Source organism: Schistocerca nitens, chromosome 2 (genome assembly GCF_023898315.1).
Source record: "Schistocerca nitens isolate TAMUIC-IGC-003100 chromosome 2, iqSchNite1.1, whole genome shotgun sequence".
Classification (NCBI taxonomy): domain Eukaryota; kingdom Metazoa; phylum Arthropoda; class Insecta; order Orthoptera; family Acrididae; genus Schistocerca; species Schistocerca nitens.
In genome coordinates, this window is record NC_064615.1 from 17492269 (window position 1) to 17514164 (window position 21896).

General features: G+C 42.7%; 1 protein-coding gene across 2 annotated transcripts in view; it reads right to left on the reverse strand.

Moving 5' to 3' along the window:
• The window catches only part of LOC126235679 (cytosolic endo-beta-N-acetylglucosaminidase), a 115889-nt gene that overhangs the window by 33661 nt on the left and 60332 nt on the right, over nt 1–21896 (reverse strand). For both annotated transcript variants that reach the window (XM_049944408.1, XM_049944409.1), the window contains exon 7: nt 11873–11998. In XM_049944408.1, the coding sequence (XP_049800365.1) occupies nt 11873–11998 (126 nt within the window). The remainder of the gene's footprint in view (nt 1–11872; nt 11999–21896) is intronic.

Consider the following 21896-nt stretch of genomic DNA (forward strand, 5'->3'; position numbering starts at 1 on the left):
TGTATGAATATCAAGAGCTCAGATGGTAACCCAGTTCTAAGCAAAGAAGGGAAAGCAGAAAGGTGGAGGGAGTATATAGAGGGTCTATACAAGGGCGATGTACTTGAGGACAATATTATGGAAATGGAAGAGAATGTAGATGAAGATGAAATGGGAGATACGATACTGCGTGAAGAGTTTGACAGAGCACTGAAAGACCTGAGTTGAAACAAGGCCCCAGGAGTAGACAACATTCCATTAGAACTACTGACGGCCTTGGGAGAGCCAGTCCTGACAAAACTCTACCATCTGGTGAGCAAGATGTATGAGACAGGTGAAATACCCCCAGACTTCAAGAAGAATATAATAATTCCAATCCCAAAGAAAGCAGGTGCTGACAGATGTGAAAATTACTGAACAATCAGTTTAATAAGTCACGGATGCAAAATACTAACATGTATTCTCTACAGACGAATGGAGAAACTGGTAGAAGCTGACCTCGGGGAAGATCAGTTTGGATTCCGTAGAAATATTGGAACACGTGAGGCAATACTGACCCTACGACTTATCTTAGAAGATGGATTAAGGAAAGGCAAAACTACGTTCCTAGCATTTGTAGACTTAGAGAAAGCTTTTGACAATGTTGACTGGAATACTCTCTTTCAAATTCTGAAGGTGGCAGGGGTAAAATACAGGGAGCGAAGGGCTATTTACAATTTGTACAGAAACCAGATGGCAGTTATGAGAGTCGAGGGGCACGAAAGGGAAGCAGTGGTTGGGAAGGGTGTGAGACAGGGTTGTAGCCTATCCCCGATGTTATTGAATCTGTATATTGAGCAAGCAGTGAAGGAAACAAAAGAAAAATTCGGAGTAGGTAATAAAATCCAGGGAGAAGAAATAAAAACTTTGAGGTTCGCCGATGACATTGTAATTCTATCGGAGAAGCAAAGGACTTGGAAGAGCAGTTGAACTGAATGGACAGTGTCATGAAAGGAGGGTATAAGATGAACATCAACAAAAGCAAAATGAGGATAATGGAATGTAGTCGAATTAAGTCGGGTGATGCTGAGGGAATTAGATTAGGAAATGAGACACTTAAAGTAGTAAAGGAGTTTTGCTATTTGGGGAGCAAAATAACTGATGATGGTCGAAGTAGAGAGGATATAAAATGTAGACTGGCAATGGCAAGGAAAGCATTTCTGAAGAAGAGAAATTTGTTAACATCGAGTATCGATTTAAGTGTCAGGAAGTCGTTTCTGAAAGTATTTGTATGGAGCTTAGCCATGTATGGAAGTGAAACATGGACGATAACTAGTTTGGACAAGAAGAGAATAGAAGCTTTCGAAATGTGGTGCTACAGAAGAATGCTGAAGATTAGATGGGTAGATCATATAACTAATGAGGAGGTATTGAATAGGATTAGGGAGAAGAGAAGTTTGTGGCACAAGTTAACTAAAAGAAGGGATCGGTTGGTAGGACATGTTCTGAGGCATCAAGGGATCACCTATTTAGTACTGGAGGGCAGCGTGGAGGGTAAAAATCGTAGAGGGAGACCAAGAGATGAATACACTAAACAGATTCAGAAGGATGTAGGTTGCAGTAGGTACTGGGAGATGAAGAAGCTTGCACAGGATAGAGTAGCATGGAGAGCTGCATCAAACCAGTCTCAGGACTGAAGATCACAACAACAACATATTATTGAAATTAAAATGTTCTTGAAAATCACCTTGTTAATATCCTTGTTGATAAAGGCAAAAATGATCAAGATTCTTGATTCCCTGAATGGATGAACTGTCTATAAATGTAAATAAGTTTGCACGAAACCCTCTGTACACAAGTCCTACTTGCATCTGACCAGTTTTTCACTGTGTTTGTAGCACTATAATGTAGACTTAGCTGAAATGGTCATAGGGTCTCTGTCTTGTGCCAATCATATCTGGACATTATAATCTTGACAAATGTCTTTATCCTGTTTGTTAACAGAACTGACAGTGACATCTGCAGGTCATGGCTTGTGTTGTTTGGAATGCAAATTTAAAAGCAAACTGACTAAGGCCGTCCTGGTTGAACCAGCTTGGTGTATGCTTGATATCAATAATGGACCAGGAAAAATTTAAATCAGGATGGCCATGTGGTTGAACCCTGACTATGTGCCCAGGGTCTTAACTGCTGTATTTTCATGTTCTGTAAAACTAAGGCATTTACCACTATCAGTGTCCTCAAGTGACATAATCTCTCTCTCTCTCTCTCTTTCTCTCTCTCTACCCTCCTCTTTTTTTTTTTTTTTTTTTTTTTTTTGGGGGGGGGGGGGGGGGCGGCAGGAGTGTAAGCAGATGGCAGAGGGCACACAAGTGCACAATCTGTCAATGTTGAGGATATCTACAGTGTCCTGTAATCTCAAACATTTAAGTTTCATTGCCTGACAAAAAAGATGAAGCACCGAAAAACATGGTTAGATAACAATGTAACCTCATACACATACACATCGTCGGCAGGTACGTGAATAATTTGAGTAGTAATTTTCTGTCACATGTAGAGCGGCAACCAGAGTGCATTAGTTTTGTTCATGTTTATTGCTGTTACCAGGCTTGGCAGGTTAATATGAGGCATGAACAGTATCAGGCACACAGTGATCACTATGAAGCACAGGGACACACCACATACTCATGTGAGCCACAATTATCAGCACATGACAGGGTTTGAGTAGGGCCTCACTGTGGGTTTTGTTTTGTCCAGCTAGTCAAATAGTGCAGTATCCAGATTTGTCTGTAACAATAGCTTTGCGTCAGACTGCTAGTGAATGTGAAGGCAGTAGTCAATCACATCTGACTACCATAAGGGAGGATGGCCATATTTTGCACCCTGCTCATCGTAACCCCTTCACACCTGTGCCTGCCACCAAACAGCAAGTGATGGACTCCGTGCAACATTCTGCGTCATCCCTTACAACTGGTCAAAGATGAGCAGCAGCCAGACTAGGGAATTACTTTCATGCGTAGGTTACCAATGACAACACAACACAAATGGCTGGTTTTGGAGTGGTGCCTTGATGACTGGCACTGCATTGTGTTCAGCAATGAATTGCTGTTCCGCACCACACCAGCTGACCATTACTGGTGAGTACGGCACCAACCTAGGAAGATGTTCCTTTTTCCACTGTTTTGGAGAGACACAGCAGTGTTACTCCTGTGGTGTCATGGTGAGCCACCGGGTATGTCTACAACTCATGGCTAGTAGTGATGGAGGGAACTGAAAACACAGCAGTACACAATGGACATCTCATGTCCTAATATATGGTACCTCTCATATGGCAGTACTGTGATGCCATTTTTTAACAGGACAATACTCATCCATACACGACTTTTGCCTCTCTGAACTGTCTGTGTGATGTTGAAGTACTCCTGTGGCAAACAGGTTCCTCAGATTTGGCCCTGATAGAAAATACATGGGATCAGCTTGGGCAACAACTCAGTCTTACAAGGGACATCTCCAGGCTCAAACAGGTATTTGTAGTTACACATTTGTAGACAAACCCATAATACATTTCTAACTATGTTGGCGACAGCATGTGATTGTGTTACTCTCAGTTTGTACACAGCAGTGCTTGCGGTCTTGGGAGAGTGGGTTAACACACCAGTCAATCAGTTCCCTCAGCAATTAGTTGACAAGTTTAGTATATGTCTGTCAGTATTATCATACATATACAGCAAAAATGAATGAATCCATTACTGACTAGAACATTTTAAATATTGTGGTAGCCACATTAAGAAGGCATTATCCAAAGTAAGATGATCTAGAATGGGTTGATGACAATTTCGTAGTGTTTTTGGCAGATCTCATAATTGAGAAAAATGAATATTCATTTAACTGCTTAAGTTACACTGCATAGGACAGAGGGTGAAGAAAACTGTTTTATAGATAATGACACAATTAATAGTGTTCAAGATTTTATTAAAAAAAATTTAGTGGCAGTGGCAGAAACAGTACTCCTCAAAGATAACCTCACAGTTATGGTGACTATGAACCTTCACCAGAAAAGAAATTCAATACTTTCAGTATTTTACATTTTGAATGTATTTACGATGATTATCATACACCTCCATGTAAAGTTGTGACCTACTGTTCGATACTGAAGAGCATATCGAACTTCAAAGTAATATTTGATTAAGTGAAAAAAAAGACATTATGAACATACATGCTGAAGAAACACAGCAATCAAAGAATTGGAGATAAAACAACATATTCCACTTCATTCTGACATAGCAAGGAATAAAGGAAAATGTGTCCATTACTGGCATATGAAACTTCTGGCAATGCAAAAAGCAAGAGAAACTGGTCACACCAAGTTTAAATGTTCTGCCGCATTTACAGCATGTCTCAAGAAAAAATGCAGAATGTGCCATACATACATTACTGCTTTCATATCAGCCAGATACGTACAGGAAGACCACCAGATATTCACCAGTCTGAGGCCCATTCTGTCAAAGTAGTACACCAGAAAACTGCAAGTTTCCAGCATATCCACACTAAATTTGGAACACTGATTAAAGTGGATTTAATTATGAGCTAACTTCTGGTGTGACGCTATCTAAAAACGAGGAAAAATCAACAGCTGCATTAGTCCAATCTGTACACAATACAACTCACACTTATATAATGGATGTCCAACTTTCAATGAGTAAGCGGTTAACAAATAAACTGCATGTTTGTGTTTAAGACATAATTTCTGGCACAAAAATTGGAAAGACATTTGGAGGCCAGCACAACTGGGAAAATGAGAAACAAGCATTTAAAATCCTTTTGTGTGAATGTTTTAATGACAATGTCACAAATAACCAGAAGTGTACACTACTTTGTGATTCTTGGAGTGCTCACAAGGATACAACAATAGTACATGATTTATTTGCAGGCAAAGACACTGAATGCATAATCATTCCACCAAAAAAAAACCAAATACACATGGCCTGTTGATGTATATTTCTTCTGCAATCACTACTTATAAAAGGAAATGTACTAACTGACTCATCATTGCCCAGCCCATAATGCTAAGGATAGATACCTGAAATCTGGAGAGGGTTTTGATCTTATGCTATATGCATAATTTAAGAAGGGATTTTTCAGAATTTCACCACTAAGGGGCAGAAACAAGGGGTGAAGAGTTTTTTGAAAATATTAAGGCAATTTTGAAGCTATAACCACAACAACTTGTTTTTGGTTTTACACCACTGTTTGCACAGTATGTAGATTTACACACGAGCAGTGGGTGTAACAACACAAAAATAAAAGGAAAAGTAGAAAGAAAAAAATTGTACAGACCTTAAGGTCAATGCGAGCAAAGCAGCAGGCACTAAGCTAGTATAAAATATATGCAAGAAGTATAACAGCCCCTGTAAGGACTCCCGGCAGTGATTTTGACACTAAATTAGGAAACAGAATTTTCATAATGGAAATGCATTCTATTATTCATAACCAGCTGTCCGCTCCAGTGTATCAGCCCTTCCTTCAATATTCCTGGCAGTAGCTGTGCACAACAATCCAGAACATGCTGCTGAATTCAAGATTGTGATTCAAGTGGCATTTGATTTTGCAGCTCAAGAATGTGGTTCTGAGGAATGTCCAGACACTGTTTTCACCAAATAAGCCTATTATGATACTGCATATTGTTTCATGCATTTTGTTAAGGAACCTCAGGTACATTTTTTAAGGCTGATAGTGGCCAAACTAGGGTAACAAAATTCAGTGCTTTCACCAGCATAATTACAATGGTATGTAAAGCTTCTAAATACATTGAAACATGAAATTTCTGTTCGAGCCAAGAGACTTCCCTTGTTAGTGTCAGTGTAGAGGATATCAAGGACCAGTTACCGCAGCTTTGGGCCAAATTGCCTCAGGAGAGGATAAATGGCTTTATGACACTTTCGAACCAAATCACTGGGTGCACACAAGCTATAGGGGCGGAGGCGGGGGGGGGGGGGCAATGTCATGGTAACCAGGAGGCTCATACTACCAAGTCCTTTGTAAATCTGATTTGATTTTGGAATCACTGAAATAACAACACATTCCCTCTCAACCAGTGAAGTTCCATTTTGTTTCTTGCTACTCTTCTATGTGCTTTGCTTATTTTTGTTAGACTGTTTGTCTTCTGGCAGAAATATTGTCCGATGAAACAAATCCATACATATTCTAAAAATGAGTATACGTATATACATATGTGTGTGTGTGTGTGTGTGTGTTATTGTCTTGAAAGAATCACTGTGGGAGAAATATACATCTACCATTCAAGGGGTGGGGGTGGGAGTCAAAAGTAGTGTAGCCCATGATGCACGAATACCCATACTTCAGTCATCCAGTACTTGAGAATGAGAACACTTAAGAGATCTGCAACAATTTTTACACATCATTTCAAATTTTTGCAAAACTTTTTCTTACTAACAGCACCCACAAAATGATGAAAGGAAAAAAAAGTTTATCCTTTACTACTTTTTTTGCTGTTTATGCAGTAAAACTGCTACATGAAGCATGATGTTTTAATTTATTACTTCCTTACTACTAACTGTATTCGAGAAACATTTTGCAGAGAGGGTTCACGGACACCACTGAATGTACCAGCAAAATTACACTCTAAGACCCACCATGAAGGAGTTATGCTAATTGGTCATTAATTGACATTCATACAGATAGTGATGTAAATTGCAAAACTGTAAATGTTGGTGGTCAATGGATGAATGCATGATGGTACAGTGCAGTTTCACTATGCAGCTCACAAGGATAGTAAACAGGGGACATGTTGACACCAGGGCATGAAGTCTTTATGAATTTAATTCCGTGTACTCTGTTGGACAGTAACTATGCCTTGCAGACAGGGCTTGAAATATTTATGCAGATGTCAGTGTTTGAGAGAGGACACATAGTTGGACTTGAAGAAGCTGCTTGGAGTAATGGGTGAATAGCTCGACACTTGAAAAGAGCAATTCCACTATTTGATGATATGATGGGAGGAATGTGTGAACCACAACCAAATTCAGCATCAAGAAGGAAGCAGTGAACTTAGAAAGATGACAAAATGAGAGGACCAATCAACTGTCAGAGAAGCATCCAGAGCCCTGGATACATCATTATCATCAACCCGACATGCAACTGGTGCTTCAGTGAGCAGAAGGACATTTAATAGTAGAACTGTCTTCTGTGATGAGTCCCGCTTTCAACTGAGCCCCTATGACCAGTGAAAACGTGTCTGGCTATGCCCCAGACAGTGGTGGCACACCAACCTGTCTGTCACCTGCCATACAGCCCAACAACCAGGAGTGATGCTCTGGGTGCAATTTCCTTTCATAGTAGGACCCCTTTGGTTGTCATCTGCAGCACCCACACAGCACAGCAGTACACTGATGATAATATAGGCCTCATTTTGTTGCCCTTCATACCAAGCCATCCTGGTCTTACATTTCAGCAAGATAATGCCTGCTTGCACACAGTGAGAGTTTCTACTGCTTGTCTTCATGCTTGCCAAAACATACCCAGGCCAGCAAGGTCGCTGGGTCTCTCCCCAACTGAGAGCATTTGGAGCATTATGAGCAGGGTCCTCCAACCAGCTTGGTATTTTGACAATCTAATGTACTAATTTGACACAATTTGTCACGATATCCCTCAGGAAGACATCAGGCAAGTGTATCAACCAATGCTGAGCTGAGTAACTGCTTGCATTAGGGCCAGATGTGGACCAACACATTACTGACTTGCTCAACCTGTGAAACTCTTTCTCTTGAATAAATCATAATTTTTCTGAAGTTATAATCATTTGTTTGCCTGTATGTGTACATCACATCTATTGATTTTTGTCCCATTTGGATAATTCCTCGCGGTGCATTGTTTCGTTTCTCTTAGACTGTTACTGAAAACTGAGACTCGAAATAAAGGAAAAAATAATTTCCCGAATCTAAGCCGCACCTGAAATTTAAGACTCGAAATTCAAGGTGAGAGAAAAGTTTTAGGCCGCACCTCCAAATCGAAACAAAGTTGTTCCATTGTAATATGAGACAGAATTCAGGTCGAATGAATGACGATACAGCTACAGTAATTTGGTTCGAGCCGTAAGCTTAGCAGTTAAGCTTTACCAGGTAGCCATTGCTATGCGTCAGGCGCTCCGTCCTTATTTATGTGGGTACCCTTCGTTTTTCACGTGCTTCGTCTGGTTTGAATTGATTGCTTATTTTTCGTTGATCTGATAATTGCCGTTCTCTTTGTTATAGGTGTTTCCGTCACTCTAAGCTGAAAATGCATTACTGTACTGTGTCATGCATTGTTTTTCGCATTCCGATAATGAATGTTCACGACCTGTCGTGGCATGGTTTGCTTTTGTGCGTGTTACCGCCGCTTACAATAAAAAAAAAAAAAGAGAGAGTAATTGTCTCAGTAGCGAAACAATGGCAAGAGACTGCTATTTGTTGTTATTTACACTGCTGCTTTCTTTGATAATGATCAACAAGAACCAAATAATAAACTGCGTATGATAGAAGATGTTCTGAACGAGAGTTTAGCGAAAATTTTTCTCCGTTTGAAAATCTTTGCAGACGCCTCTTTAGTACATTATTTTCTGCACAGAAATTAGAGTCATCTTAGATTTAAAAATCTAGTCAATTGCCGTGCTTCATTTCTGAGTGTATCACTATTAGGCATAAGAATAATACGAGTATGAACATGACATATGTGTATACTTCCGCGTTTGTGTTGTCTCACTCTAGTTTCGTAGTTTATTAGGCAGACAAGATTTAAATGAGATAGCAGCAAACACGAAAGAATACATGGCAAAATGTTTGTATTCGTATTATTCTTATGGTGAAGAGAATACTGCATGTGATTCAGAATTCACAAAAGTTCCCATTAACAACCATCACTTCTCACAGGTAGAAAAAAAATCAGAACGTAGAATTGGCCATACTGACAAACATCGCAAACGGTCTTGCCAGTCGGATTTTCGTAGTACATTGAAAAGCTGCTACATTCGAAGATGAACAATACGGAATTTGTATTTACTTCGTTGGGTAATGTATGAAAATGCAGTGGTCGAAATTCGGGGCGGAGAAAAAAGCTCGTCTTCCACCTTTTTTTTTTTTTTAATTTATTTACTGACGCAGAGGTTTTGGCGCCAGCATTTATCTTTGTGCCTGTAAAGCACATGCCTGTGTAGCGCTACATATACTCGAAGGCAGAAGTTAGTTGTGGCGGTACCTACCAACATATTTCAGAACATCTGCTTACTTTGCACTCAATTCTAAGCCGCAGGCGGTTTTTTGGATTACAAAAACCGGAAAAAAAGTGCGGCTTAGATTCGAGTAAATACGGTAATCACTGTAGAAGACATAGTTCAGGAGATGTGAGTTCATAAACACTGAGATACGTGTGGAACTGCCGCATGATGTGTAATGTTTTAATTTATTACTTGTTTACTACTGCATGTAAAGGAAACAGTGAGTTGAAATTTGTTAGAGACACAAGGGAAATATAGGTACAAATATGTGAGAAAAATATTAAATATATGTGTAATACACTGATGGAAAAAAATCAAATTGCAGTATAAAAAAATACTTAATGTAGAGCAAAAAAATTTCAGAAACACATAGGTCTAGGTAAAATACTTAAGGGATTAACATTGCAAGATCACAGGTTAATGTAAGCATGAGATAAGTCATTGCAAATGTGAAATTCTGGTACACTAATAACCAGTGCAACTGCCAGGATGTAGAATGTAAGCATGCAAACATGTATGCATTGTGTTGTACAGGTGCTGGATGTCAGCTTATGGGATGCAGTTCCATGCCTGTTGCACTTAACTGATCAATACAGGGGTGGTTAATGCTGTTCCTGGATGACACTGGAGTTGTCCCATATGTGTTTGATTGGAGACAGACCTGGTGATTGAGTAAGCCAAGACATGTTTACACTCTGTAGAACAGGTTGGGTTACAACAGCGGTATATGCATGAGTGTTACCCTGTTGGAAAACACGCCCTGAAACACTGTTCACAAATGGCAGCACAACAGGTTGAATCACTATATTGACACACAAATTTGCAGTCAGGGTGCATGGGATAACCACGAGAGTGCTTCTGCTGTCATACGAAATCACACCCCAGATGATAACTCCAGGTGAAGGTCCAGTGTGTGTAGCACACAGACAGGTTGGTTGCATGTCCTCAACTGGCCTCCTCCTAACCAACACACAGCCATCACTGGCATCCAGACAGAACCAGCCTTCATCAGAAAACACAACAGGCCTTCACCTTGCCCTCCAATGAGCTCTCACTTGGCACCACTAAAGTCAAAAACAGCAATGCTCTGGGGCAGTGGAATGCAAGCTACAGGGCATCTGGCTAGGAGTTGTCCTTAAAAGTTTTAACAGTTCGTGTGTCACTCCGGTGCCAACTCTTGCTGAAATTGCTGATGTAGATGCAGTGTGATGCACCAGAGCCATACACCAAGGACAATGATCTTCCCTCTTGGCAGTGCCACATGGCTGTTTGGAGCCTAGTCTTATTGAGACCGTACACTCTTGTGGCCACCACTGTCAGCAATCATGTACAGTGGCTACATTCCTGTCATGTCTTTCTGCAATACTGTAGAAGGAACGTCCAGCTTTCCATAGCCGTATTACACAACCTTGTCCAAACACAGTGAGGTGGTGATAATGGTGTTTGGGACTTTAAAGGCATTCTTGACTACTATCAATCCACCATGTCCTATCTCAAAAGGTAACTGATGCTCACAACTGTTATAGCACGTATTTAAAGCAAAATCTGAATAGACATCATCTTTCAGATGCAGCAACACACCTACCAACTTTCGTTTATGTTGCACCGCTCCTTCTTAGTGCTGTTATCCCCCCCATCAGTGTATATTTGAAATAAGCATATGCGAGCAAAGCAATGGGGTAGAAGCCCATTCTAAACCCTTGGAATGATTGCAACTAAATTTGGTACACATATTAGTTACAATCTGGATGGAAATACTGTGGGGTATGAACCCTGAGCCCCCTTCTGGTTGAGCATAATGACATGGTGAGAGAATGGGGGAGGATGAGATGAACAGACAGCAAGGGGGCAGGAGGAGATAGGCACAGATAAGGGGGAAGAGGAGATGGGTAGAGAGAGAAGGAGATGGTCAGAGTAGGGAAAGAGGAGGAGATGGACAGAAGAAGATGAGATTGGGAAATAGACAGAGAAGGGGTGGGAGGAAGAAGAGGTGGACAGAGGGATGGGGAGGAGGATATGGACAGGTAAATGGGCAGGATGAGTTGTACAGAGACTGGGGGGAGTGGGATGTGGACAGAAAAATGGTGTGGAGGAGATGAACAAAGAGGGGGCGAAGGAGCAGATGGACATAGGGGGAGAAAAGGACGAGCTGGACTAATCGAAGATTAGAATAAGTACATATCGGGGCAACAATGGATACTCAGCTAGTAAATAAATACATAAATCACAGACAGACACAACAAAGGGACTATTAAACATGTCGCATTCAGCCAGAAGGCCTTCTTCTGAAATAGACAACACACACACACACAAACTGACACAAATGCAGCTCACACAATGGCCAGACTGGCCTCATCAACCACAGGCAGTGGTCATGTGTGTGTGTGTGAGTGACTCAACATCTCCACTGTCTGTGACTCAACACCTTCACTCTTTCATAATATTGTCATTAGTCGATCCTGGATTTTCCATTGTTTGAAATACATAAATAAGAAAAACGTAAAATTTGTTGCCTATAAAAGTCCATTAATATGAAATAAAATATTTCAACCTAATATGCACTTTGTTGGCATATGGTAAGATGGCCCTGAAAATACTTTTATATTATTTTTTAAGTGTCAACATTTATACTTCTCTGCTCATTACCTCTTACAAGACACCACAGCATCCAATGGTTTTGGCTGACTCTCAGTCATTTCCTTTTGGGAAGGTTCGTTTTCACTTTTGTTAGCTCCTGGAACAGCTTCAGCTTCACTAACTTCATCAGCAGTGCTAGAATAAAATTATATTTTCTGCTGCAAAGTGACAATTTCAGTCTGGATACATAAAAAACACTAGAAAATCCACTTACCAAACACATACGTAATTTTGACTACAATATCAAACTCAAAGAAGATTACAGATTAACTTATGGCATTGCAATAGCTCACTGACTGTATGTTTTAGCAAACTTTTTAACAGAAAATTGAATTGACTGATCACATACGCTTAGCTGTTGATGAAACAAATGGAAAGTTATAATTCACCCATAGGATGTCAGAAACCTGTATCAGGTTGGATTAATGTAGAACTAACATACACAAAGAAAGGCAGTGTAAATGGTCACAGGTTTTTTGATTGGTGGGAGTAAGTAACTGAAATTTTGAAAAATATTAACAGGAAGATGTTTAAAGATATGTCACAGGCTAACATGAAAATCTGACCATCTGTGAATGGAATGGAATATGGGGTACAATACAAAGTACCCTCTGCCATGAGTTTTATAGTGAATCGCAGAATAAAGATGTAGATGTAAAACTCTACAGAATTAATTCTGAACTCTGTTTCCTTTGATCTATCTGTTTCTATTCACTTACACGTTATACCTGTGGCAACAAAGATGTGCCATAACATCTCTGGCGTGCAAAAACTCTTTGGGCCAAGGCGGCCATTATGTTCTGTCTACGTGATACTTTCGATGTGTAATCTAAAAACAAAGATGATGTGACTTACCAAACGAAAGCGCTGGCAGGTCGATAGACACAAAAACAAACACAAACATACACACAAAATTCAAGCTTTCGCAACATCGCAACAAACTGTTGCCTCATCAGGAAAGAGGGAAGGAGAGGGAAAGACGAAAGGATGTGGGTTTTAAGGGAGAGGGTAAGGAGTCATTCCAATCCCAGGAGCGGAAAGACCTAAGGTAAGTCTTTCCGCTCCCGGGATTGGAATGACTCCTTACCCTCTCCCTTAAAACCCACATCCTTTCGTCTTTCCCTCTCCTTCCCTCTTTCCTGATGAGGCAGCAGTTTGTTGTGAAAGCTTGAATTTTGTGTGCATGTTTGTGTTTGTTTTTGTGTCTATCGACCTGCCAGCGCTTTCGTTTGGTAAGTCACATCATCTTTGTTTTTAGATATATTTTTCCCCATGTGGAATGTTTCCCTCAATTATATTTCGATGTGTAATGACGTATATCTGAAGTGTGATAATAAATGTGCTCATTGTTTTAACAAGTGGATCAACGGGTTGTTATTTATAATGATAAGCACCCAAACTCCTACATTGGTGACCCCAACAACAGTTTGTGACGCTCTTCCCGTGTTCTACCAGAGTTCAATAACAATAACAATCGTGTGTACGAGTGAACCGCCTATATCGTCATGTGGCCTACGCAACGAGGTGTACTGCCGTACGATTTCTACAGTCAGAATCCGACCATGCCACCCACCTGCACTACGCATGGACTCTATACATCAAACATTTCGAGGCCCTCTGACCTGCGAGTGGATTGCAGTACCACAACACTCACAGACAACACGTACGTACCGCCCGGCATCTTGCCTCAAGAGCGTTCTTTCGAACATACAGGACAAAGTGTGAAGAGAGATCCAGACATTCCACCGCTAACGTCGCATGCTCAGGGGGGCGCAACCCCCCTCTGAACTTTGCACCAACTTTTGGAGCAGTGCCACTACACGGCTGCTACATCATAGCGCTGCGAATTGGTTCCGCGCCTGGCTACACACAGCCTCAATTTTCTGATCGAACTGAACAGTGTATAGTGAATGTGACCTCTCCTAGTACCTCATCCACTTTTGCTAGATATCAGAGAGCAGTAACGACCGATCTGAGGGGTGTAACAGTTTACGGGCCCCCGAACCTACCCCAGCCCCCGGCAGACACCATATTGACTGCTCCCACACCTGTGCCTCTTACACACTCAGTGGTCGTGGATTCCAAACCAACTAAGTTACCTAAACTGCTGACTTTTGCAAAAATGCAGCCCAACACATGGTTCGCGTTAGTCGACTATTTTCGCTGCCACAGGCATTGACTCACAAGAATCATGCTTCGTGTATTTGGTGGGACATTTGCATGACCATTTGGATTTGATTAGCAACATTGTGATCAGCCCGCCGACTTCACCGAAATATACGAACATGAGAAGACTCATTTGTGAAAGACTTTCTTGAGCTCCGGACGAGATTATTCATCATATCATTCACGAGGAACACCTGCACGACCTCACCCCATTGGGACTATGGCGACGACTCCGTGCCCTCGCACCTGTGGATTTGCTACCCAATACAGCGTTATGGTCGATGTGGCTCATCAAAATGCTGGAAGCATTACAACTACAGCTCCTGCCGCTCACCAACAGCACTTTGGACGAGAAGCTCTCGGTCGCGGATCGAGCTTTCAGGATTATTAATAGGTGAGCGCACAGCATGAAGAGTGAGGGTAGTGATCTCAACAGCACGCCACCCCCCCTTCCCCCCCCCCTTCCTCCCCCCCCCCCCAGGATTCGGGCAAGCTCGCTTCCTCAGCGCTCATGCTACGACAGTGGTGGCATCTGCCCGCCATCGTGGGGAACCAGATACAGCCTCCACGACATCCGCCATGACAACCAACACCGCACTGCAGCACTCCACAATGGACACAGCCGACACCAGGAGCTCTACATCACCCCCGCCTAACGCAGCCTGGCCACTGTGTTGGTTCCACGCCAACTTTGGCGACATGGCCAGGAAATGTTGCCGCAGCCCTTGTACGGTGGGAAACGCAGCTCGCGAGGCGCCATAGGCGCAGCGTCTCATGCACAGGAAAAAAGATGCGTTACAGCAGCAACAGCATCTAACACGGTAAGCACCGACGGTTGTCTATTCGCTCTTGACCTCATCTCAGGAACGAAATTCCTCGTTGACAGTGGTGCTGATACGAGTGTAATACCCCCAGCTCTCACACCTACCGTGTTAACTTCCTCGCCCAGACTGTTACGCGGGGCTAATGACTCTCATATCAATGTGTTAGGTACGGCGCCTTTAACGCTCAAACTGTCAAAAGACTTGAAGTTTTCGTGGACTTTTCACGTGGCACAGGTGACTTGTCCGGTCTTAGGGATTGACTTTCTGTGACACTACAAATTTTCGCTAGACATTCCGCAAAGTACATTAGTCCACCAACCTTCGCAAAAGACTATCGCCCTTACGGCCACTGCGTCTGTATCACCCATTCAGTCGACAAACATTGACATTTCACTATTGCAGACTGAATGTACTCTTCTTGCGGCCAAGTTAACTAGTAAAAGTTGCGACGTGCTACTACAACGACAAGAAATCAGTGGACTCAAGCAAACACAGGCCAAGCTCACCTCCGTTATCGAGCGTACCGAACAGATATTACAGAGCACAAAATCCGAACTCACCTCACTTCGAGGTATTCGCTCTTTGCACAAACCGGCGTGCACTCAAATCATTGACTCATTGCACGAGTGTCGAATGCTAACGACACACCCCGCGCGCATAGCATGTTATCAATCACGAGTGGCGCATGTCACAAACTCAATACGACTGAGGGACCTCTGGTCAGACACCAACCAAGACGGCTGAATCCACACAAACTCAAAGCGGCGAAAGCAATTATCTCGGACCTATTAAAAGCAGGCATTGTACACCCATCCTCCAGTGACTGGTCGTCATCGATTCATCTCACACCAAAGAAGGATGGTTCCTGCAGACTCTGTGGCTACTATAGACATCTCAATGACTGCACAATCATGGACAGTTATCCAGTACCGAACATTCAGGTCTTCGCTTCTCAGTTGGCAGGTGCTAAAATTTTCAGTGTGGTAGACTGTAAGAAAGCGTATCACCAAATACCAATGTACGAACAAGATATCCCTAAAATGGCCATCACCACACCCTTCGGCCTCTTCGAATATGTTTACATGCCTTACAGATTGAAAAACACCGCTCAAATCTGGCAGAGGTTCTTAGATACAGTGTTACAACCCCTACCTTTCTGCTACGTGTACCTGGACAACATTTTGATCTTTTCTTCCTCTCGCGAGGGACACGAGCTTCACATCCGGGTGCTGTTTGACACATTACAATCCCCTGGTGTGAACGTCAACAAAGACAATGCAAACTGAGACAGGATTCTGTTGTTTTTCTGGACACATAGTTTCAGCTGATGGTATCCGGCCCACACAAGAGAAAATAGACATTATCAAACAGCTGCCGATACCAGAAACATACAATGAACTCCACCGGTTCTTAGGAATGATCAATTTTTTCCGCTGCCACATTCCAAGAGCCGCCAAACTACAGGTCCCCCTCACAGACGCACTGTGCAGGCCACAAACGTCAGGCGACAGACGTGTGCCGTGGACAGAGGTCATCCGAGTGTCTTTCAAAAAACTCAAAACCGCACTCATGGAAGCCATCACACTTGCCCATCCACACCCGGATGCAACACTTTCGCTTACCACGGACGCTAGTGAAATAGCTATCAGCGCAGTTGGGGTTGGGTTGTTTGGGGGAAAGAGACCAAACTGCGAGGTCATCGGTCTCACCGTATTAGGGAAGGACGGAGAAGGAAATCGGCCGTGCCCTTTCAAAGGAACCATCCCGGCATTTGCCTGGAGCGATTTTGGGAAATCACGGAAAACCTAAATCAGGATGGCCGGATGCGGGATTGAACCATCGTCCTCCAGAATGCGAGTCAGCGCAGTACTTCAACAACACAGAGGAGAGGTGGTGCAACCTCGTAAGTTCTTTCCAAAAAAACTTTCTCCCTCTCAGTGCAAATGGTCCGCTTTCGACAGAGAGCTCTTAGCTGTCTACGAAGCCATTACATATTTCCGCAAAGATGTCGAGGGACGTCCCCTCACGATCTTTACAGACCACAAACCTCTCGCCCAAGCACTCACAAACCCTCCTGCTGACCCACCTCCTAGGAGGTTCCGTTATTTCAACCTCATTTCACAATACACAACCAATCTACAAAATCTACAATACGTTCAAGGATCTGACAACATAGCCGCTGATTATTTCTCCCGGATCTCGGGCATATCTTCCTCAATCGACTTCAAAGTTCTTGCTTAGGCGCAAACAAATGATGACTCCTTGGCGAGCCTTTTATCTGACAATAATCACTCTCTGCGCCTGGCGCGCAAGACGATCCCTGGCACACGCTCGGAGCTATGGTGTGACACTTCCACAGGCGTGCCACGCCCCCTCGTCCCCTCCTCTTTGGGTTGCTCAGTGTTTGATGCACTGCACAGTCTCGCCCACCCGAGAACTCGCGCAACTACGCGCATCATCGCTGAGTGTTTCGTATGGCCTTCGCTTTGCAAAGACTGTCACGACTGGTGTCGCACTTGTATTTTGTGCCAGCGGCCCAAAGTCGGACGCCACTGCACGCCCCCCTCAGGCGTCTTCTGCTCTCCTTCTGGCAGACTCCGCCACATCCACATTGACATTGTCAGCCCCCTTCCCCAGGTGGATGGTTACTGATACCTGCATACTTTTATTGACAGAACAACTAGATGGGTCGAGGGAACCACTCTAGCTGATATTTCGGCCTAAACAGTCGCCAACGCTGTCCTCTCCACATGGGTTGCACATTTCTGCTGCCCCGAAACCATTACTACAGACCAAGGCCATCAATTCGCGGCTGTCCTCTTCACAAAAATGTGTGAGCTCTTCGGCGTTGGCCGCGTTCGCACGACAGCCTACCACCCCCAATTCAACAGCTTAGTGGAACGATGGCACTGCACATTAAAGACAGCGCTAATGTGCCACAAGGAATGGCGGTTACACGCCCTCCCGTGGGTACTGCTAGGCCTCCTTTCTGTATATAAAGATGACCTGCAGTGCTCGGTTGCCGAACTGCTCTATGGCAAGCCGTTGACCCTACCAGCTGAGTTTGTCGAGCCTTCACTGCTCCAAGATACCATTGAATACCCCGTGCTAATCGAGAACATACAACAGATGATACGAGTGCAGAGAGCACCCACTCCAAAAGCACAGACTCCGCTTAAAACATTTGTGCACCAGCGATTAGACACGTGTGAAGCTGTGATGCTTAGGGACGATACAGTGCGCGCCGCCCTGCAACCCCCATACACAGGCCCTTACAGGGTACTTAGGCGCTCGTCGAATACATTCGACATCTGTATCAAAGGCAAACCCTCGACAGTGTCAGTGTCTCGACTCAAGCCGGTGTGGGTCACTGCAGATGACAACACCTCCAGTGACCTGACACCACCGACCACGACAGACAACAACCTCCACACTGCCACCTCCTCAAGGGATGACACACCGGCCACGGCCCCTTCCCCAACGCTGGGGACCCTCACTGGGCAGAGTCCGGGGTCCACGGCCTTCACCCCACCCTCTCCTGCTACGTCCATCACACACTTCTCACCCGACATTCAACAACCCACTACCGTCTCCATCGACGTCTCACACTTTTCACTGTCGGACATCTGTATAAATACCACAAATGATTCTCTCTTAGTCATCCACGCTCTCCCCCGCTCCGCTGACAATGACACCTTCCAACTTTCCATTCTCCACTCCTCGCCGATCCCCAATTCCTTAGATCCTTCCCTCATTCAATCTTTCATTGATGCCACGGGGACACTGTACGTGTTGTACCCCGTGTCTCCATCTATTCCCCCCACCCCCTCTGTCACCTCACGAACCGGTTGCCGCATACTCCCACCGGTGTGGCACCGTGATTACATTTTTCCATCCAAAAGGGCTCCAACCCCAGCTCTGCCCCGCCCAGTTCCCCCTCCAGACGAAAATGGCGCAACACCTGCACCCTCCCCCCACAACAACCAGAACCTAGTGCTCTGCACTGCAGAGGAGGGGGGGGGGGGGGGAGTGTTCAATGTGTAATGACGTATATCTGAAGTGTGACAATAAATGTGCTCATTGTTTTAACAAGTGGATCAACGGGTTGTTATTTACAATGATAAGGACCCAAACTCCCACATACCTATGGAAAATGACTTCAACACAAAGAGGTTTTTGGTGTTCGACTATGTGTTTAGTAAAAATCATAAATATTTATACATACCTAAACCTTTTTCTTTACTTTGTGTTAAGTTGTAAATGAAATTCAGTGTATCCTTTAAACTGGTTGTAACATTTTGTGTAACTTTAATCGTACATAATTTTTGTGTAAACAACATATGCTTTGGGGTTGGGTTGTTTGTGGAAAGGGACCAAACAGCGAGGTCATCAGTCTCATCGGATTAGGGAAGGATGGGGAAGGAAGTCGGCCATGCCCTTTCAAAAGAACCATCTCGGCATTTGCCTGGAGCCATTTAGGGAAATCACGGAAAACCTAAATCAGGATGGCCGGACGCGGGATTGAACCATTGTCCTCCCGAATGCAACATATGCTTTGATCCTGTAGAAAAAGTTTTATGTGTGATGAATTTCTATTAACAAAGAAGTAACAAGAGAAATTAATTAGTTGCTGCTGGAACACTGTAATGTTAACATGGACAGCACTGAACAGGTTGTGAATCATTACCACTCATTTTTAATTTTGGGGAAGGAGAAGTGGTTTTCATTGTAAAAAAAAGTCAGAAAATTTTATATGGGTGAGAGGATAACAGTGGTGAACTGGAGGAAGCAGTTTTGATACACAAAAATTAGAGAAACACAGAAGTTTCCAGAATAACTATAACAGCAGTATTGTTGCTGTTAAGGATGACGTTTTGAGAAGAAATGAGTTTATATCCACAACGAAGAAGGAAAACCACAAGAGGGGAAATTACAAGCACACAAGATTCAAAATAGAAGAAACCAGTGCACAAGACAGAAGATTATCAAGACATTGAATCTATGAGAAGCACCAGGCCCCATCACCAATGGATGCCAATGCACACTGCATTAACAGAATAGACACAAAATACTTAAAAGTGCCACTTCGTCTGAGACTGAGAAGTGACTGTTTAGCAATTTTTCATTTTCACAGAATCTGGAATAAGAATAAATTATTTACTGTAATATTTGTTACTGGGAGGGCTAAAGCATTTGTTGTTGGAAGAATCCTTTGCACCAACACTGTCTCGTATCTCTGTAATCATATATCTTGTAGCAGAATTTCACATGAACATTAACAAAAGTTAAAGGATAGTGAAAACCAAAACAGTTAATCAAAAGAACAATAGACAGCTAAATGTATTTTAATCTCCATTCAGACTCAGATTTCGTTGCAGTCACAACTTCTTGTCATTCTACTTAAGTTGACTGTGGAATCATACATGTTTAACTGCAAATACCACATTGACAAGCTACTACAATAAATCACACTGTTATTGCAAAGTCATTATCAATGCATGTAGATCCTGTGCCAGAACTCAAATTCACCTACACTTGAAGAGAACAGAGGTTAAGCAATAAGATACCACAGATGCAATGGAAGTCGCTGTTTCTTTGACCCTCAATTTTCCACAAAGGCAGCTCTCTAAATTTCAGTATTTCATAACAATTTAATATTAGTTATTTTATTCAAATATTAATAGCATATGTTAATATCCTACCAATATTTTGATAGCCAGTGCACAGTGCTAACTTCAGTCAGTTTGTCATAATGTACAGGTTACTTAATGATAATAATTCACTTTTGTTTGTACACTCTCAGTATGCCTATTCTAATATACGGAGTAAGGCAAATAGGTCTGATAGAATCACTAGTCTTGTCTTGAATTACTTTGACAAAACTGTGGTGAGCGAAGAAGCAGCATTTGTCTGGAGTGTTATTTTCAGTGACAGCAAGTAGTTAGTATAGTGTACATCAGAGGAATTCAAGTCTACGAGAAGCAATATTGCAAGGGATTTATGGGCAGTCTGTCAGTAGAGATACATCACATATATCATATCAGTTTATTAGCAATTATATTTCAAATTTATAGTTGAGTCAGTATTATCAGATCTTTTTAACTGTTTAAAACAGGTGGAAGCACTGAAGTAGTTGAAGTGCAAAACAGTAAACATTCTTCCACTGTGTTCAACAGAGTATCTGAACATAAATAACGCATCACTGTGAATGTTGACTGACATATATTTTAAAAGAAGCCAGAGGGAGGAAAAAGTATTTTACTGTACAGCGTAAGGTACTTTGAGGATACAGGAAAATGAGAGAGAGAGAGAGAGAGAGAGAGAGAGAGAGAGAGAGAGAGAGCATTCTCGTCAAATATTCTGGTGTCTAGTTTATTTCAAAAGTACAAGAATGGATCCATTTTCTATTAGCAGTTATAGCACAAATATTCCATTGGAGTTCACTTCTGCAAATGTCTGTTTTGAAATGCCTTTATGTGAAAGCAGCCATGTCATATACCAGCTTTGCTGCAATTTCTGCATGGCATTTTATATGAGCATGATCACTAATCAACAGTCTACCAGAATGAATGGCCACTGCCAAACTGTGGCCAAGAGGAGACTGGACCACCCAGTGGCAAAACATGCTGCTAAATCATACATGCTCCAGATCAATGGCTGACTCACAACCCATTCCATCTGGATCCTTGCATCTACCACTAGCTTCTCTGAACTTCACAAATGAGAGTTATCTTTGCAATGCAGCCTTTACTCAATAATCCTCCTGCTCTCCATTTCTCCTAACCCACTCCAATCACACACTCCATTTATTTATTTGCATGTTCTCATCATCATCATTTTCCAACTCCAGTAAACCGGGTGTGTGAACACATGCTCGCTATCTCCTCCCATCTTCATACATTGTCTGTTCCAGGACAACTTCCCATTTGTGTCCTTTCTCCTCCACATCTGATCTCTATCCACTATTTTCTTGGTCTTCCCTGTGGTCGTCTTCCTACGACGTTTAGGTTGAAATACTTTTTGGCAGGTCTTTCGCTGCTCAT